Source organism: Hydra vulgaris, chromosome 06, assembly GCF_038396675.1.
Source record: "Hydra vulgaris chromosome 06, alternate assembly HydraT2T_AEP".
NCBI classification, from domain to species: Eukaryota; Metazoa; Cnidaria; class Hydrozoa; order Anthoathecata; family Hydridae; genus Hydra; species Hydra vulgaris.
The window spans coordinates 19,776,073-19,797,500 of NC_088925.1; the positions used below are offsets into that span (position 1 = coordinate 19,776,073).

Genomic DNA, 21,428 nt, shown 5'->3' on the forward strand with positions numbered 1-21,428 from the left:
CGTAATTACCGTTAATGAATTTGTGAAACAAAATTATTTTCACTTCAAAGGTATTTTTTTATGGTTTTATCCAATGTTTTGGATTATACCTAAACTGTGCTGAGAACACAATGCTGTTAATTATTTAATACTTTTTATCTAAGAAAAGGTATAACGTTGAAATTAATTACAATTTGTATTTGCTTAAATTATAAACTTTTAGACCAAACAATTTTACCATTTAAATATCATAAAAGTCATAAAAATCTTCAGCATTTCTAAGAATTTCTCTTAAACTTTTCTGAGAATTTCTCTTAAATCTTTAAACTAAATAATTCATATTTCCTTAGCAGAGAAAAGAAGAGCAACGTATTTATATTATTGCTAGGGTTTTTAATTTAAAAACAACACAAGTACAACAACAAATACAACTGGAAAAAACAAAGCCAAAGATATATACAAAAAAAAAAAAAAGATTCCAAATATATATATCCAAAGATATATACAAAAAAAAAAAAAAGATTCCAAATATATATATCCAAAGATATATACAAAAAAAAAAAAAAAAAATATACAAAATATATATATACAAAGATAAAAAAAAAAAAAAAAAAAGATTCCAAATATATATATCCAAAGATATATACAAAAAAAAAAAAAGATTCCAAATATATATATCCAAAGATATATACAAAAAAAAAAAAAAAAAGATAACACATATATATTTCAAAAGATTTATACAAAAAAAAAAAAAAAAAAGATTCCAAATATATATATCCAAAGATATATACAAAAAAAAAAAAAAAATTTCAGCAAGAAAAATAAAAACAATAGCTATAATAAAAACAACAACAAAAATAACTATAACGATTAACCAATGAAAACAAGTGTACAAACCAAAATTATTACGTAATACTCACAGAGTATTAAGGTAAAAAACAAAAAGTAGGTAAGGGGTAATAATAATGAAGCTACTTGGTTCAAGGAAATACAAAATATTTTTTCAAATTTTATTTACGAATAAAATTTTGTAAAAACACCATTAAGTAGTGAAAATTTGAGAACATTCATTTATAATAATATATTAGAACTTTTAATTTTATTATTAATATAACAAAAACTTTACCGTAAAAGCGTTGATAGACTTTATAGAGAGCGATTTGGGGACAGAACTTTTAAAAGCTTTGATAACGTTTCATAGCGTGCATTTTTTAAACATACTTGACAAATATTAGAAGACCTTTTTTAAATCTCTTACAAACTGTTTTTAAAGTATCTCTTTAACTAAATTCCATGAAGATTAAGAACATTATAGTAATTTAATCTGACCTATTTAATTCAGGGCCTTTACTTTTAACTTAATGTATTATTTAAAATTATGTTATCATAGTATGACATATTTGTTCGAAGTGAGTTGGAAAAGGAATGATTTTAAAATAAATTTGAAATATCCATCTCTCCGTACTTTTCCCAAGGTAATATCGGAAATTTTTTTCAAGGCAAAAAGTTCTTAAACTATGTTTAAATTTTCCGACTGTCAAGTAAATTTTCAAATTTTAAAGGAACAGTTGTTCAGTTCACAAAGACACTATGTTGCATAAAATATTTAAGCACTTGCAAAACATTTTGCACAAATTTAATTTGTGCAAATAAAAAATTTTTTTTTTGCGACGCACATTTACTTCATATTTTAAATAAAAGCAATTTACTAAAACTTATGATTTGTTGCAACAATTTATCGCTGATAGTCATCCTACTTATACCAGAATTAAATTTATTTAATTGCATTTTTGATAGGATTGGTATAAAATTAAATTTACATTGTATGATGAATTTGTATTTAATATTAGATGAACTTGCCTTTTTTTTTTTAAGCTAATTTTATGGATAAGTTGCTATTTAAAAAAAATGCTTTCTGTTGTCACCACTAAACATTTTAGTTTTTAATCTTAACGCTGAGCCTTACTTAAAATAAGTCGGAAAGGAAAAAGCCTTTGGTTCCATGGTTTTGTTTAAATGCTGGTCCAGCATATTGGATTTTATATCATCTCCAGCAATGTTAATGATAAAATAAATTACATGATGACAACACAATGACGCACAAATAATTAAGGCTTAATAAATATAACGATTACAAATTTTATTCTTAAGTAAAATTTTAAAAAACGTTGTTATGGTGTTTGAAAAATAAAACAAATAAGACGTAGAGGGTACGTGGCGTCCGTATTAATAGATAAAAACACATTAAATTGCATAGCTTTAATAAACTTTCAAACTTTTTTTTCTTAAAGAAGACTTGAGGGCTTTTTTGAAGCAAGGAAATAAGCGTTTTATTCCTTATATCATGTTTTATTCCTTTTTAGTTATTTGTTAAATATAGCTGCGCATTTTTCAAAAATTTTGTAAAACATTGGAATCTTTTTGAAGACAACGTTATAAATAACCTGTCCGAAGAAGACTTTTTTTAGAAAACTCAAATTAACCGAATTATCTCCGTAAAATGATTCTATTTATTGTAAAGTAAAAAGTTGTAATTGTTCTTTTTTTTTTACACATAAATGTTATAAGCACGCAGAAAAGATATTAGAAACTTAAAGAAAACATCGGCAACAGTAATAGACTGAATTTTCATAAACAATTACCTAATAACGACATTTATGACAAACATTTTCTCAAAACGAATAATACTAGTTAACAAGTAGGCTTGTTGCAACGGGGACCAACGTATATAAAAATATATAAAACGTATATAAAACGCATCAAAAAAATCATACATAAATAAGAATTGAGTGTCCATGGTTCTTTAAAAATACTACAATAAAGCAGAGAAAAATTTCATGAAAGTTTGGTCTATTGTATAAACACTTTTATTTTAAGGACAACATGATTTTTTATTTCACAGGATAATCAGTGTAGGTTCTGTTTTACAGACCAACTGTATTTTCAAGTCAAGAACAAGAAAAAACTCTCTGTACACATTGCAAACAAACCAATTGAAATTTGTTCTTGTGTTATGAAAAACAAAACAAATAAAGAGGCGAAACATCAATGTGTTAGTATTTTCTAATGAAGCAGCTGGTAGCAGTTAATGTCTAGTGAGACTGATGTGTCTAGTGAGACTGGTGGTATTAGCAGTACTATTACTAGTTAGAGTTTGTTATAAACGTTGTGATTAAGATACCAAAAAAACAATTTGTGAAGAAATCATCGGATATGTGCTGCTACAAAAGTTAAACGTGATAAATTTAGAAATCATTTAAGAAGATTGAAGTTTAAATAAACTAATTGGTCAAGAGTATGACAACGGTGCTTCAACGGCTGGTTAGATTAGTGGTACTCAAGATACTATATGTAAAAAGTATCCCTCAGCCTTATTTTTCTACTGCGCAAACTTTACTTTTAATCTTCTTATTAATGCCCTGAACAATGTCAACAAAGTGAGAAATATTGCTTGGACTACAGAGGATATTTTCTGTCTATTGTTCTAGAGAAGTACTTTTGCGCATTTATTTTACGCATCAAACTCTAAAACAAGTGCCAAAGCATAACAGCTATAAACAATTTCAAAATAAATTGTGACACTCTTAGTAGTGGCTGCCTATTCTATTAAATTTGAACCCCTGTAGACGACAAATACATACAGTAAATATAAACATACAATCAATATACAATTACTTAAACAAATTGACGGACCTGTTTCAGTCTCACTTCAATAATGTCATCATGGTGTTTACAAGCATTATGGAGTTTACGAACATATTTGAGAGAACTCAAATGATTTGCTAGGAACTGGATTTTTAATTTAAGTGTCCTCAAATAGTGGGAAGGTTAGATCAGATCTAGGCTTAGTTTTGTAGGTAGGCTTACAAATCAGATCAACTATTTAAAATGTAAAAAAAATTTTCAGAACCCTTAACTTCATCCCATAATTTAGAATCAATAGTTTAGAAAAAATAACAAAATTAGACAAACTTTTATTTTTAGCAGCAGGTATACTGAATCTTTAAGGAGATTTTCTACATTAAAATAGATTTTTTTTAATGTAGAAAAATTTAATGTAGAATGTTATCTACATTAAAACTACATAGTTTTATTGATAAGACTACCACGTACAAAATTTTCAACACTTATAAAGCCTGTTCAGCACCAAAAAGTTGTTTTAATGAGTTCTATATTGAATATGCAGGTTTGATTGCTCATGCAATACCATTTTACCTAAAAGGATGCTAGGCAATCAAAATCGATCTTACTGCTATAGCTACAACTTATAACGTTGAACGTTCATTTAGAATTCTACAACGGATTAAGACGTAGAATAGTTCAACAATAATACAAATCTCACCCGGCACATTTCCAAAAAAAGTAACGCATGGCTTCTTGTTGCGTGTTTAAAACCCTTCTAAAGCAAAAAGAAGAACAAGTATTGGGTTTCAATTTCGTGAAATTAACTATTACCATTTACTGAAATACCAATTATGATGTTAAATTTTTATTATTGGTTTCACCATTACGGAAACGTAGTATAAAATGTCTCAATAACACACGTGATATAAAGAACGCGACATAAAAGCTTGACTTTAAATCCTAATACAACACGTGTTAAACTCGATAAAAACTCCCCTTTATATCAACGTATTTTTGGTTTACTCTTGGATTGTGACAAACAAATGTCTATACGGGTTTTAATTCCAAAAATAAAGCTAGATGTACCGATATCTCTCATGAACATTGAACTAAGCAAAGAAAATAACTGGTTTGAGGATTTTTCACTTAATGTTGTCAAAATGAATTATCCACTATTTCATTTAAAAGCTTAAGTTGCTTGATCATATCTTAAAATCAGTATAAGATTTTTAGGCACCAAATAAAATACATTCAGTCAAAAATCACCAAAATCATTGGTGTATCTAGTTTACTCATACGTCACAAAGTCTCAAACTAATTTATGCTAATTTATTGCTGCACCAAGCATTTCACAGGTAAGTACTCAACCATCATTGTTGAAAGAAATTATAAATTAATATCATATATAACAACAAAAAATAATCTAATATAATAACAAAGCATATAATAATAATTATAATAAAAAATAAAAACATATATAAACTGTTTTGAAAGTATAATAAATATACGGAGCATTGCATATCGAAAAATAAGGAGAAACTATCAAAAAGAATTCAAATATGTGGTAAAGTTTATAAGTTCATAACTAATTTTTGACAAAAATTTTTTTTTTTTAAATTCAAGAAAGATTTGTACTTGAAGTTTGAATTTAAGAAACAATTGTAACTTAAAGTTTCTCTAAAGTTATAATTTAATGCCTTTTTTTGATTGTTTGATTTTGTTTGACTATTTTGTATTACTATTATTATTATTATTATTATTTTTATTTACGGATGTTAATATTATTATGATATTTTATTGAAACCTAATATGAAGATTATTTGAAAGATTTGGATAATGTTTGTTTAACTCTTTTTTATTCATTTATTTTTCTTAAAAAACATTATCTAGAAAATATTTATGTATGGAACATATTTTTTGTAAAGGCTTTGCTATGTATGGAATATTTTTTTGTAAAAGTTTTATTTGATATTAAACAGATAAAAGATAAAAAAACATGTTATATACATTTATATTTGTAAGATGTTGTAAACCACTCACTAAACCAGGTCACTACACCAGTTGACCTTTACACTAAGATAAGAAATGTCGATCTCAGCAGTACTATAAATAATTTTACTTAAATTATCTTTAATTGACTAATTAGTTTGTCTTCCATCAAATAAATCAATATATTAAAAAAAAATCATTGATAAATCAATTGATCAATTTAAAATAATTATTCTAAATAATTTTGATGGTTGCACGTCATGTGTGACGTACAATTATTAAAATTAATTGCTTCTCTAAAATAAAACTCTTAAAATGATGTGTCCCAAGTAAGATATAATTTTCAGTATATCCTAGCAACATGCAATCAGGGTTGTTTCTAAGAGGAGGAGCCAAGAGGACAGAGATTCTTCGACTTTTCTACTTTATTTAATTTAATTATTTTATTGCGCATTTTAATTTGGAAACTATTTTAAGATAAAATTAAAAAGTTTATAAAAAGCTGGACAAAAAATAAAAAAACATCAATTTCATTTTTTATTCAGCTCCTGAAACATTGATTTTATTTCTAATTTTGATTTTATCTCTAACATAACTCCCATTTCAGTTTATTATTTTGAAAGTAATTACATTTCAGTTCTTATTTCAATAACTCTACTTCTTATTTCAGTTTCTAAGTTATTTAATATTTTACTTCTATAATATTTTTAAATGTCGAACTTTTTACGATACACTAACTCGTATATTTGATATTAATAAATTTTTCTACATTAAAGTTATAAGTATTTACTATAGGGGGACAAAACCAAGTTAAAAGTACCCCTAAGTAGAGAAAGGTACACTTCTGTTATGGAATTTTGTTTACAGTTTTATCCTTTACAATATATCTTCATGTTTAATAATTTACCTAGTTTAAAAATATTAAAAATATAGAAATCTTACAATTGTTGTAGAAAAAAATCATAACAATAAAATGACAACAAAACATGTTTTATTCACCTAAAAAAATTTCTGGAATGTTTTGCGTAAATGCTAAGGATGAGTTTTTACTACCGTATGTAGTTGACAACACAATTTACATAAAATGATCTATTTATAAATATATTCCCTTTAAATGTTTATAATTTTTGAATGCTATCAGATTATTGTATAGATTTTTAAATTTATTGATAAATATAGATTTATTTGAGAATAATAAAAAAAAACTATTTTATCAACTTGATGCTCTCAAGTTTGAAACAGGTGTCATCAAAATTTTAGGGCTTTTTTGATCTTAGGCTCAAATCATCGCAATTTTTTACAAAGTATCCTTATTTTACATAATTGTAAACATACAAATGTTTAGAGTTTACTCCATGTCTGGAATATAGCTCAAGCATTAAAAAATGTTACAGCCCCTCCCCTCCCCCCTCTACCTCCCTGATACAAGCAAAACTATTTTCGGAATTGTTGAAAAGAGCGCATTTTAATAACAGGTGCTTTAAGAATCAATAATATGGTTTAATTATATTTTTAGTTCGTTTTATTTTAAAAAAACATAATATAAATAGTAATTTATAATAATAACTAAACACTAGATATTCAGAAAGTTTCCTAAATTTATCACGGAAAAATTTTATTTGCAACATTTTTTTCTTCTTTGTAGGTTTAATCCTAAAAATGATAATATTAGAAAGAAGATTTTATAAGCCTTAAAACTATTAAAATAGTAAAGCACTATTGATACCCACATCCCAAATCTTTACATCCCATTTACATCCTACATTTTAAAGCTTTTAAAATGTAGGATGTAAATTGCCTTGTGTTAAGCTTGAGATACCACAAGTAAAAGAAAGTTAAAAGTAATAAAAGAAAATGATTTATAGCTTATCTTATCACAATCTATCCCAACACAATCTACTCTAACCTAACTTTCCCCAATTTAACTCACCCTAATTCTAAAATTGCATTTTTTGCTTGCGTTAAATATAATAACAAATCTAAGTCGTGGCAATTATTTGTGTTGTATGTCCTAATTTATGCTACATGTTTTATTCCATCGAAGTGGGTACGCGTTGTCCGGAGGACGTCCGCTAGACGTCTTATAGACCTCCAGACGTCCAACGGGCGTCCCCTGGACGACACACGCCTACTGGGATGCAGTTGCTGTACAGTGTTTAGGCGCTTGTCTGTTAAGCAATAGATACGGATATATAATCTCACTATGCCTATGTTGGTAGTACCGCTGTAAATGTTTCTGACGCCTTATTTGTCAAAAAGCGAAAAAAAAATTGGTTTTTGCCTCGGAGTTACGCGGTTATAAACAACTTTTCAATAATGAAAGTTTCCCATAAAGTAGAAGGTCTCTCCTTTTTTGGAGAGATGAATAAGTTAAAAAAAAAACACTATCAAGAACACTAAACCAAAACAACGAAACCTTACGCATTGTTGCTGTTTTGCTTTTTAGATATTGAAACTGTTCCGGATTCTTTTTTAGATCTATCAGTGTTTTTAAGATTCCCTTCAGTTGATGACTGATCATCAATTGCGTAGTTTCTCGTATCAGTAGCATAATTTCTTGTATCACTTACAAACTTTTCTATACTTTTTTCTGTAATTTAATAAAAATAGAGATTAGCAACATAATAAAAACCTACTAAAAATTATTCCTAAATTGAATAAAATGATTTTAAATTTCTTTTAAATTGAAAAAATGACACACCAGGAAAATGTTTCATTGCTGAATCTGTCTGTATCCAAAAAGAATCATCTTGTAGTTCTATTGGAGACTCTCTCCCGTGCGTAAATGGTTGATTAAGAACAGCATCTTCTTCGTTACTTAAGGGAGAAAGTACTGGAGATGAAGATGAACTTCTCATAGATTCACCGTATGCCGAATCCGTGCAAGGAAAACTCTCTCTAAACAGAATGACAAAAAAATAAAGAGAATTTAACTACAAGTTTTTAAGTGCATTATAAATATTTATAAAATCATAAATATAATGATAATAAGTAACTAATAATAAAAATGTCTTAGAATAAATATAAGTAAATGCAACTAAATAATAATAATATAAACTTGGTGATAAGCTGAAAAACTAACGATTTAAAGCTTTCAATGTCACTTCTTAGCGCATCGTCAAGAATGGCTCCATAACTGTCGCAGATATCAGTATTGTCTGAATCTCTTTTATCGTTTTCTTTATTAGAATTAGGATCGTAATAAGTATTGCCATTACACATATTGGAAATCAAACTATTACTATCTTCTGATAAGTCTAAAAATTTGAAAAATCTTATTATAAGAATAGAAGAAGTCTTACCTACATCTACCCCCCCCCCCCTCCTCCTCTATTTTAAGTTGCAAAGTGAAAATCAATAACAATCATACTGATAGTAAAAATAAAAGTATTACTATTAATGACAATGGTAATAACAATAATAAATATAATATTGTAATAATGTTAAAAAAGAGAAAGCTTCATACAATTTAACGTTTGATTGTAACTGATTTTAGCAGCACTGATTCTATCAGCTGAGCCAAGATTGCCATTGGTGTTACAAGAGTCAGCATTGATTTTGGTATTGCAAGAACCAACTATAAAAGGTTGAGAGTTACATTGCGTAACTTTTCCAATAACTTCTCTTTCAGAATCAAATCCAGAAACAGTTGCGTCTATTTTCTTAATATATTCTTTATCGGCGTAAAAAACGTTACGTAGTACGTCGACTCTCTTAGCAACAGTATCTGGAAGAATTTCATTTTTTTCTTTTTCTTCCAAACTATTACCAAACAATAAATAAGGCTCACAAACTTCGATTTCACATTTTTTTCCCTCAATTTCTTGAAAAGAATTCTTATTTAAAGAAGAACTTTTTGGTTCGTTATTGTTTGAATTCCAATTTAAAGAAGAATTCTCTGGTTGATTATTATTTGAATTCCTATATATTTTATTGAAAGCACTGCTGGGAGATTCCAAATTTAACGCATCTCCATTTTTTGAAAATGACATTTGAAATTTTGAAGGTAGATGGAGTTTAGAGCTACTTTTTAAACTGCATTTTCCTTTGTTATAAATTGGCGCAGTTTTAATCTCGTAAGATCCCTCGCAAGGATCATTACACTGATTCTCTTTAACGTTTTTATCCGATTTGGCTTTCGAAGAAGCTAGTTCTCGTAACAATAAATCTAGTTCATTTATAATTCCTAATGATGTTTCTTCATTGTCCATACCACTTCGAACAGGCAGTGAATAATTAGTTAATTTTAAACTATTTTGATCATTTGAGGGTTTGTTTATTTGTCTCTGGACGCAACACCGACTACTTCCTACATAGTAATGGAATAAATTCTTTTAAAAATAAATAAAGTTTTTTAAAAATAAGTGTTAAAAATTTAATTACTTTTAATATACTTCGTTTAATATATTTCGTTGCTGAGACAATACTTAATAGGAATAAAACAAAGCAAACAAAGTTTAATATGATTTTTTTTCAAAAAAAAGTTTTTGGGTAACGTTTTTTACAAAGCTAATATCTTTATAAAGTTCTTTATTATACTTAAGTTTATTTTAGAAAATCCAACAAAGAGTTTAATGAATGTAAGGAAAAGTAAGTTTCTAAAAAAGTTATCAGTGGCGGATCCAGCATCTTATGATGTTTGAGCTAACTTCCAGACATGGAGCAAACTCCAAACATTTATATGTTTATATTAATGTCTATTAAAGATGCTTTCCAAAAAATTGCATTAGTTAAAGTTTGGAACAATTAAAAGCCGCTCACCCCCACCCATCCAAAAAAAAAAAAAAAAAGGTTTATCAATTTTTTACTATTTTTAACTGAATTAATATTTTTTAAATTTTATAATTTGTAAAATTTGAAACAAATTTTAAAAAGAAAAATTTTAAAGATTTAAAAAAGAAACACAGAAAATTATATAAATCACTGTAACACTTATTTTGTAAATAGCAAATAATTTTAAATTCATGTCGCAAATAATGTCACGTTTTAACAAAATTTTATATTTTGATTATTATTTATGGCAGTTCTTTTGTAGCATTGATTTTTTTTTATAATTAAAAATTTTTATGAATTATGAAAATGTAGATATTCTGTAGATTACTAAGTTTTTAATTACTAAAAGAATATTGCATGAAGTTTAAAATTTATTGATGAATATTAATTTAGGTATTTTAGTATTAATTTTAGGTTGTTTTTTTTGCTTCCAGACAAAAATTGTCGCAATTTGGAAAGCATCCTTATTTGATTTAATTATAAACATATAAATGTTTGGCGACCAAAAAATGCTTAATCTACCCCTGGTTATATTTATGAAACATTTGAATTCTATAAAATAAAAAACAACAAATATGAGTTAAGTAGACTTAAAAAAAAACAAATATGAGTTCAGTAGACTTAGAAATGAAAAATATGAGATACATTAGATTTAAAAGTATTATCGTTTACATATCATATCATTTTTTTGAAAAAAGTTGTTTTTATACTTATGTACAAAACGTCTTATTAACGTTAAAAAATAAAAAATAAATAAATATTATTTATAGACCTTTTTAAATCTGACATGCAGTCATTTCATGGCTGCATGACATCATTATTTTTTTCAGCTAATTAGTAAAAAATATTATACTATTCGGTTTGTTTGATGTCGATAAAACTATTTGGAGCTATATGAAATAAATTCAACTAATAGGAGTTGTGATTTTAAAGTTTTAGACATATTTGTGGCTTATACTTCTTGAGCTTTACAGAGTTAATAAATAGTACTGAAAGATCATAAATTTTATGCAATATTAAGCCGGGTAAATTTAACTAATAGGAGTTGTGATTTTATAGTTATAGACGTATTTGTGGCTTATACTTCTTGAGCTTTACAGAGTTAATAAATAGTACTGAAAGATCATAAAATTAATGCAATATTAGGCCGGGTAAATAAAAAAAGCAATTGCTTTTACTCAGCATTTTTGAAGTAACTGCCCAACTTTACGTATTTTTATTCAAGTAAAGCTGAGTAATTATTCTAAAAACGCTGAGCAATTTATTATATTATTCTAAAAACGCAAAGTAATTGCTTTTTTATTTTACCGGCCAATTGTGTTTTTATTACCATTGATGAAAATTTTTTGTCAAAAATTATTTTTAATTTTTGTAGTCATTAACAAAAACAACAACAACAACAACAATAACAACAACAACAACAACAACAACAACAGCAACAACCACAACAACAATAACAACAACAACAACAGGAACAACAACAACAGGAACAATAACAAAAACCATAGCTATGTTACATCTAATCGAGATAGGATACAAGCTTTCTCACAAAAAAAAAAAAATTAATGATATTTTAACCATTGTTGTTATTATTATTATTATTACTACTACTATTATTCTAATTATTATAATATTCACAATTAATTATCTTCATTCAGTCATGCATTTAAACGTGTAATAATAATAACAATAATAAGAATAACAACAATAACAATAACAACAATAGTAATAATAATAAAAAAATATATCGCAAAAGAGATATTCCCACTAATCTGCGGGGAGCGGTATTGCGTAATCGGTGGTGAATTTGCTCCAAAAACAACAGATTATCGTAATTCTATATATGATAGCTTATAAAATGTTATTTTACACTAACGTTATGTCAACTCTATTTTAAAACACATTTATTTGAAGTTTTATTATCAAATAAAACAGGAATTTTCATGTCAAAATATTTTTCCGTTAAACAATCAATATAAATAAAGAGCGTAACATTGTTTCCTAAATCACTAAATCAAGTTAAATTTCTATTATATTAAAAGTTTAATATTGTTAAGGGTTTCGCAAAACATCTTTGATTAAATGTAGTAATAATGAAATTTCAGATAATGAGCAGGTTATTAGAAATAAACTTTTTTTTTATCACAAGTTTCTTAGATGATATTCGAATGTAGTCTACGCTTTTATACTTTTCTGGATTTCCTTTCTTAATTTTTGTTATAACATTTCACATCCTTTTCAACAAAATGTTTCCTCTGTGTTATTATCAGCAACTTACATTAAAAATTTATAGATTAGTTTTGAATTTGGTAAATGTTTCGTATCAAAGTACTACATTATAAGTCTAAATATGCTTTACTACATATGGATTATATAAATTTCAACGTAAATAATTATTAATTAATTAGGATTAATAACGCGAATTATTAAAAAACAATTTGTTTTTCAAAGTTTACCGAATGAATCACCTTTAATACGAGTTTAACAGATTATTTTGCTATTTAATGTAATAGTAACAAATAAGACACAAGGAATAAATAATGTTAGTAAAAATGATTATTACAAATTTGAAGTATAAAAAAAAAAATTATAATTGAGTAACCCTAACCTCGTTTTTTGGAGCTATTTGGTATAAAAAGCCACGAAATAAACGTATGACTTTGTTGTTTTTCCGAATTATAATTTGCATCGATCATATCTTTCAATTTAATTTGAAACAAATTTTTTCTTTTACTTTAAGTCTCGGCAGATTTAAAAAAAGAAAAAATAAAAAGTATTCGAACAATGTTTTGCTTCACAGTTGTAGCCGTAAACTCATTCATAAAACTAAAAACTTCATAACTTTAAAAAAATTCATTTTTTAATTTGGATATTTCGTTTTTAAACATACTTTACCAAACTGAACTATCTCTTTTTTAAACTTTTAACAAAATAATAAAAAATCTACTACTCGGTGATTTAACACCCCTTTTTTGATGATACGCTTTAAAAAAAAGAAAAGATTAAATCGCTAATACAATGTTGTTACTTTTTTTCTGATTATCATTGTTTGATTAAAGAATTAAGAGTTTACATTTAAAAACTTTTATACAGCATCTCCAATTACCATACTATTTCCCAAATAGGATGTCTTATCGGTATTAATATATAGCTAAGCGTTTTTTTCTGAGGATAAAACTTTTTTTTTTAATTCGCTTCTCGTTTTAACTTCCGACCACAGTTTTTGACGACAGAAATAAAATGAAAGGTCTACTATTAACAAAGTTTATTAGACGAAACAGGCTCCGTTATGTTGTTAAATAAGATCACGAACTCGCTATAAAACAAATAAAATCAAACGAATTTAAACGAATAAGACCACAAACTCGCGATAAAACAAATGAAATCAAGCAAATTCAAGTGAATTAAGCATAAATATAAATCTACTAAATTTTTGTTGGACTCAAAATTTTGATTTTATTTGATAACACCAGCAAAGATGGCTTTATCATTTTTAATAAACACAGAAAATTGTATAAATCACTGTAAAACTTATTTTGTACATAGCAAATAATTTTGAATTCATGTTGCAAGCAATATCACGGTTTAACAAGATTTTATGTTTTGATTATTATTTATGCCACTTCTTTTGCAGCATTGATTTCTTTTATAATTAAAATTTTTAGTGAATTATGAAAATGAAAATATGAATTCTATTCTATCATTTAATTATTAAGTAGTTTTTCAATTCTGTTAATTATAAAGTAGTTTTTCAATTCTATTAATTACTAAGCGTTTTTCAATTCTGTTAATTACTAAGTAGTTTTAAATTATTACTTTTTGTATGCAGATATTAGATATCAAAACAAATCTTTAAAGTCAGTATAAAAATATAATTCAAATTTTGATGATTTTGAGGCTAGTAAAGCACAGTACTCCGGAAATGTTGATCCCAGGACCTCCTGACGCTCTTGCCTCCTCCATTGGCCATTTTACATCGTGTTAATCCATCTTGCTGTGTGCTATCAAAGAATATAGCAATTAAAAAAAAACTATATATCGCATTAATATTTTTGTTGTTGTTATTTTTATTTTTTATTTTACAATTTTTTGTGATACTCGTAATTGGCATATAGTTTTTATGATATTAGACAGCATCACTGCTAATGGCAAAAACAATATAAAAGAAATAATTAAAAAGTACTATATTCAAGAAAGACGACTTTATACAACTTTAACAAAGTGTAAAAATATAAAATAGTTAATGGGGCAACATACAGACTCCGTTTGACAAATATTTAGCGTGTTAGTGGAGAACGTCTCCATGATTCACGCGAGTTTCAACTCACTTGTTTTTCTTTAAAGAATGTTTTTTTTTTCTTTTTTTTTAAAGATATAACTTTAAAAAAAAATTAAAAAAGTACTTACCAGAACAGTGAAACTTTATATTTGCTTCATAAATATTCCGCATTTTAAATTTCGCAAAAAAATTTATGTATAAAATCTCTTAACAACTATATGTTTTTTTGGCACGTTTGTTTCTACAACCGCTTATCATTATAACAAGTTAAAATTTGAAGATAACATTTTTTGATGAATCTTGAATAAAAGACGAACTTATTAATAACAGATTTGAAATAGCTGATAGAATAATCGTAGTGTTTTGAACGTTTTTAATAGCATGAGACTAATTAAGATAATTGGAATTAATATAAACTTATTTCATCATGCTGTTTTGAACTAGAATTAGAATTATATTGAGATGTGCGAGAAAGCTGACATTTATTTTGGTTGTATTGACCATCTAATAAACGTAAGTCAACTGAAAGAAAACGTTTTCAACTTCAACCAAGGTGTTCAATTATGATCAGTGTTATTATCTTTACAGTTTTGCGAGGTGACCAATTCCTGGCACCACGCGAAACAATTGCCAAAACATGACATTAAGTTAGAAAAATGTCTAGGAATGTTTTTTTTTTGTTTTTTGGGGGAGGGATTCTAAAATACGTATTATAGTTATATAAGTATTATAAAATTGTTACTAAAAATCTATTCTCAACATTTTGAGTTCAAAAAAATGTACTTATTGTTTCGGAGACACATAAAGAATAATACTTTTTAAAAACATAATAAACTAATACAATTTTTATGTAATTCGATAATGAGTTCCTAATACAGTGTTGCTGCCTTAAAAGAGTGCGGTATTTTTTGACAAAGAGAAACTGCAAAATGTCATTAAAACACTTAGAAAGGTATACTCTTATTTGATGTTTACCGCTTGCAATAAATAAGTTACTTCATTGCTTCTTTCCCACAATTACTTTTTTTACCGCTTGCAATAAATAAGCTTACTTCATTGTTTCTTCCCCACAAATGCAGTCTTAGGGTTTTTATTTTAGTGCTAACGTTAGCTTGGTTTTTTCTTTTCATATAACATTTGCAACTCAAAACGGTATGATGCGAAAAAGAACAAAACGATAAAAATATTTTTTCAATAAAACCAATACAAAATAAAATTTTTATTTTGTAACAAGTAAAATTAAAAACAAATTTTTAAAGTCCAATGCTTTATATTTTGTTAAAACACAAATTTTGCAATCAATTTTTCTGAAATTACTTTTTTATTTTATTGTATGCGTGTGTAAAAAAACAAAAAAGTTCGGATTATGCGGGTCTCGAACCACAGACCCTTATCCAAATATGTTAAACGCGCCCTTAAGTATGAAAACAATCAATATACTTATTTTAAAAATTATTCTTCTTTTTTCCATATAAAAAAAAATATATATAACAGAATTAAAATAACGAAGTTGAATGCTTTAGCTTTTTAGAAGAAAACACCTTAGAGCCAATAAAAAAGGTTAAATAAATCTTGAAAAATAATTGGAAAAAAACTCACAAAAATAGTGGATCTTTTAAATTTGTTTATTCTTTTTTTGATAATATAATAAACTTTATGCTTTTTTTTTTCAAAATGTCATTTTTAAACAATATATAATTTTTAAAACATATATTTAGTTTGCGACTGTATGTTGACTTTTAGGATGTTTTTTCTTATTCAACGACAAGGTAATAGACCAGAATTGCCAATAAGTAGTATTGAAGTAAGTTTACCATCTCTTTATGCATTGCCTTTTTTCTTAAAAATTTTTGTTAATAACTTTAAAAATATTGTGTACATCTGCAATATATGATTCTGGTTTTCTTAAAATTTTTTGTTAATAACTTTAAAAATATTGTGTACATCTGCAATATATGATTCTGGTTTTCTTAAAAATTTTTGTTAATAACTTTAAAAATATTGTGTACATCTGCAATATATGATTCTGGTTTTCTTAAAAATTTTTGTTAATAACTTTAAAAATATTGTGTACATCTGCAATATATGATTCTGGTTTTAAACCTTTTTATACCTTTTAGAAACATAATGTGAAATTTTTACATTATTAAATAGCGTTATTTTTTTTTTAAACTCAGTTACTTGGGCTTTGCTTGATTTTATTTATTTTAATAACTTTAGTTTTCTGGCGCCGCATTTATATCAAAGGGGTATACCTTTGAAATATTTATGTTAATTAAACTTATTCTTTTATATTTTTAAAATTGTTTTTCAAGTGTCTAACAAATATCATACAAAAGTATCATTTCGCAGACAATATTTTTGATTGAATTTTTTTTATTGTGAGATATTATATATACTTATTATTGGCACGTCCACCATTATTTTTGATTAAAATATTGAAATGTTGAGTCACATGACATAGCTTTCACATAGCTTTCAAAAGAGATTGGTTATCATATACATAGGTTTACATTTTCTGTTTACAGTTAAATAACTAATTTTTTTTAATTACATAAATTAATTATTTCTCTATATAATAATTAAAACTTAATATACAGTAATATAATATATTACAAGAAAATTTAATACATAGAATATCTTAAGTTCAGTTTAGAATAGTAAAAATCTTTAATTAAAAGTCGAAAAATTTCTATAGAAATGTAAAACTATTTTAAGCTTATATTTTATTACCATTTTCATTATAATGATATGTAACATACATTATAAATACGTAGTCAATAATATTGACGATATATATATATATATATATATATATATATATATATATATATATATATATATATATATATATATATATATATATATATATATATATATAGAAATTAAATTATCATGTATTATTTTAATTATTACAAATTATATATATATATATAGAAAAATAGAAACTAAATTATAATTTAACTTATTATTCCTCTGTTCTTTAAGAACATCGAGCACTTTATTTGTAGAATACATTAACATAATTACATTTGCCTAAATTTCCGACTTTCATGTAAAAGCTTAAAGATAGATAAAAATTTTCTACAGGATATATTTCAATTAATACATAGTTTTTATATAATTAATTTAATTAAACATTTTACATATGGAAATCAATGACTTTTATAATGCATTAATAAAACCTATCTTTAGCTGTTGATAAATTTGTATTACAATATTCGTATAAAACAATTATAAGAATTTATAAATATTAAAATAAACGCAACTAATTGAGTTAGGACGAATAAAATTTCTTTATCACAAAATACTTTGTTTCGCCATTGATTACAAAGTATACAATTAAGTTTAGTTATTCTACGTATTTTGTTTAATGTTTGTTTTGAAATTACTATGTTTAAAATTTCAAAGTTTATCTTGTGATGAATTTAGCACACGTTTGTTACCAGTTAAAAAAATAAATACTAAGCGTTATTTTACTTATGTTAATTTGTACTTCATGCTTACTTACGTATTTATTACTTAATAATATATCCTAAAGTAATGAAACTTCAAAAAAAAAGTTAACATATTAGTTTACTTGAGGAATAAAACATCAAAATTGGGATATTTCAATAACCCAATGTTGAAAAAGAAAACAGGTACTTTAAAGGGATTCGCTCTCCTAATTTAATTCCTAGAATCGCCTCTGGATACAAAACAAATTGAGATCGGAAAACGAACAATATTAAAAATATTTTGTTTTGTTAAATCTTTACCTTAAACATTTTTTAAATAAATCAGAATCATTTAAGTAACTAATCAACTTTAAAACCATTTTATATGGCTATTTTAAAAGGTATAAATTTAAAGCACATCATACAAACAAAACAAAAAAGGAATTAAAAAATATAATACTTTCTTTGTTGTGGTCGCCTTCATCTTTTTCTGACGGAGAAAAAACAAGCTCAACACAACAAGAATCTGGAAACTTAGCATCTTAAAAAAATAATAAAGAAAGAGTATACTTTATTTGATTTATATCATAAAAAAGTAAAAGAAACAAATTTTGGTAAAAAACATTCTAGGTAAAACAAGAACCCTACAATACAGCAATCTTACAACATAACATTCTGAAAATGTTACTATAAAAAGTGTAAACCTTTTTTAAATGCAGAAAAAAACATAAAACTTGAAGTTAATTTATAATTAAGCAGATCTAAATCTATTTCACAGAAAAATTACTAGTTATAGTAAATTTTAGGAGTAAAATATTTAAAGTTTAAAGTTTTATAAAATTTAATTCACGTTTAAGTTCACCTGTTAAACGTCAACTTTGTTCAAAAAACCCCCTTTTTTTTTGAAATTACTAAGAGTTTTGTTTATTAATAGTTATAGTTATATATTTTAAATTTAAACTTTACTTATTTTAAAATATTTTGATAAACCTGTTTAAATAAAAGGTTATAAAGCTTTAAGTTTGCATATGTAGGGGAGAACCTTAATGAATGGGACAGTTTTCGTAAAATGCATTTTTTGAGGTTAATAAATTTGTTTAAAAATTACTTTGAAAATAGTTTGATAACTATTAACTCTCGTACTATGATAAACAAAAACAAAAAAATTGATTCCGCATATGGTTATTGGTAAAAAGAGAGTTTTATTGGACCATGGCATTTGTCCCATTCATTAAGAACTACTCATTGAATGGGACAAAAAAAATTATTGAATGGGACAAATCTAAAAAATTAATAAAAGAAGAGAGGTCCTAAGTAAGTTTCAAGGCAGTCAAGCAGTAAGGGTAGTTTCTACGATTAGGGAACCCGAAAAAGCTATAAATATAGCAGAATGTCTGCATATATTGACAAACCTAAAATAATTTTATTAAAAAATATATGTATATTAAAAAAAAATTAAAAACACGAATAATTGCTTTTAGTAAATCAAAAAGCGTTGTTTAAATGCTTGGATATAATTCCCAGTAATGAAACATTTCCAATAAGGAAATGAGTCGTTGCCTACAGCATCCCTATGCTAAATTATAAATTAGAAATAAATAAACAACTTTATAACATATAAAGTATCTAGTTTACTTTCAAAAAACTCAATAAAAAAGCATCTTATTAGATATTTAAAAAACTCATTTTATTTATGTTTAACCAAAATACAAAAATCAACAATTATTGCTTGTTGCAAAGTACATGAAATAAAAACCAATAAATCAAAGAAAGTGTAGAAGATATTAACAGTCAACTTCACATAGTTCGCATTCATAATAACGCTTCTTGCTGTTATTATTACAATTACCACATATCCACCATTGACAAGTAAAACACTGAATCCAAGCAGGCCCAAAGAAATTTTTGCATTTGCATATTTTGCAAGTATTTTGTTGTTGTTGGTTTACGGGTTCATTTTTTACAGATGTCACAATTAAAAAATCTGCATCAGAGTTTTCTGTTTCTTTCACTCTATTGAGGTCAATTTTTCTTTTTCGATTTTGTGTGTTAATTTTACCAGTTTCAAAGATTTTCCTCTTATCTACTGTCTTTTCTGGAGTTTTAGTTAATATAGTACTTTTACCCTGCTGTCTTCTTTTTTTTAGAATCTTTTCATGGGGGTGCTTTAGGGTACGGATGAATGGTTTCTGGACTAACTATTTTGACTGATGATTCTGAAGAATCAACTTGTTTATTTTTTTCATATGATTGTTGATTATCTGGTTGTTTATTTTCTGATTGCTCGACAGGAAGAGGTCTGTCACTAACACTAGATGATATGAAATCACATTCCCAAAATATTTTTCTATTAAGTGGATAGATCCCACATTTAGAAAATCCACTGCAAGCATTTTTTATTGTGAATGACATATTATATGCTTTGCATGCTAGCTGAGGTAAACTATATATGTTAATAATTCTCCCTGGATTGGAGGCCAACCATTCATTCTGAGCCAATCTAAAATAAGATTTAAAAGGACCAAACACCAAAACATCCAAAGGCTGCAATCTATGACTGCAGTGTGGTGGAAATGTTAATAAAATCAAAAAGTTTTCTTTTGCAAATGTTATTGTTTCAAATGAAATGTGGCTTTCATGGTTGTCCATTAATAACAGCACTGGATGATCCACAGATGGCTTAGCATGGGAAACAAAGTGCTTCATTGCAACTAAAAAGTTCTCACTTGTCATCCAACCACTTTTGTTACACAGCCCTAAGCTTCCTGTTGGGGCTCCATTTATCATAAAATCCTTGTAGTTTACTCTCGGAAATATAAAGACAGGTGGAACTGTATTACCCATAGCATTCACAAAAGCTAACATTGTCACCAATGAACCTCTTTCTGCTGAAACAGCTTGTGATACCCTCTTAGTTCCACGAGTTGAAATAATCTTTGGAGGATCGGTTACTGTTAATAATTTGTCTCATCTGCATTAAAAATACATTCTGGTTTGAATTTATATTTTAAATGAACTTCTGACAAGTTATCAAAAAAAATTGATACCGTATGTTCATTAAATGCAGTTGCACGAGCAAGACTAACTTTTTCTGGCTTACGTAGTGATAATTTTGGATGTCGTATCAAAAAACTTTCCAACCATTGCTTTCCAGACATTTTATTTTGGTGGCATGACTCTGGAATACTGTTAGAATTTAATGCAATTCCGTACTTGTAGGCTAACTGCCTAGTTTGTAATTTAGTTAAACCATAGCACATATTTGAAGATGTATGCAAATAATCTGCAATAGCACTTTCCTCGGACGCATGAAATATTTTTCTATTTCCAATGTTTACAGTGTGTTT

The 21,428-nt window shown here is 26.2% G+C and overlaps 1 protein-coding gene across 2 annotated transcripts in view; it reads right to left on the reverse strand.

Moving 5' to 3' along the window:
- The window catches only part of LOC100200048 (tensin-1), a 61,857-nt gene that overhangs the window by 18,293 nt on the left and 22,136 nt on the right, over positions 1-21,428 (reverse strand). For both annotated transcript variants that reach the window (XM_065799480.1, XM_065799479.1), the window contains exons 16-20: positions 18,542-18,622; positions 9,059-9,901; positions 8,675-8,849; positions 8,294-8,490; positions 8,014-8,182 (exon numbers count right to left, since the gene is read on the reverse strand). In XM_065799480.1, coding sequence (XP_065655552.1) covers positions 8,014-8,182; positions 8,294-8,490; positions 8,675-8,849; positions 9,059-9,901; positions 18,542-18,622 — 1,465 coding nt within the window. The remainder of the gene's footprint in view (positions 1-8,013; positions 8,183-8,293; positions 8,491-8,674; positions 8,850-9,058; positions 9,902-18,541; positions 18,623-21,428) is intronic.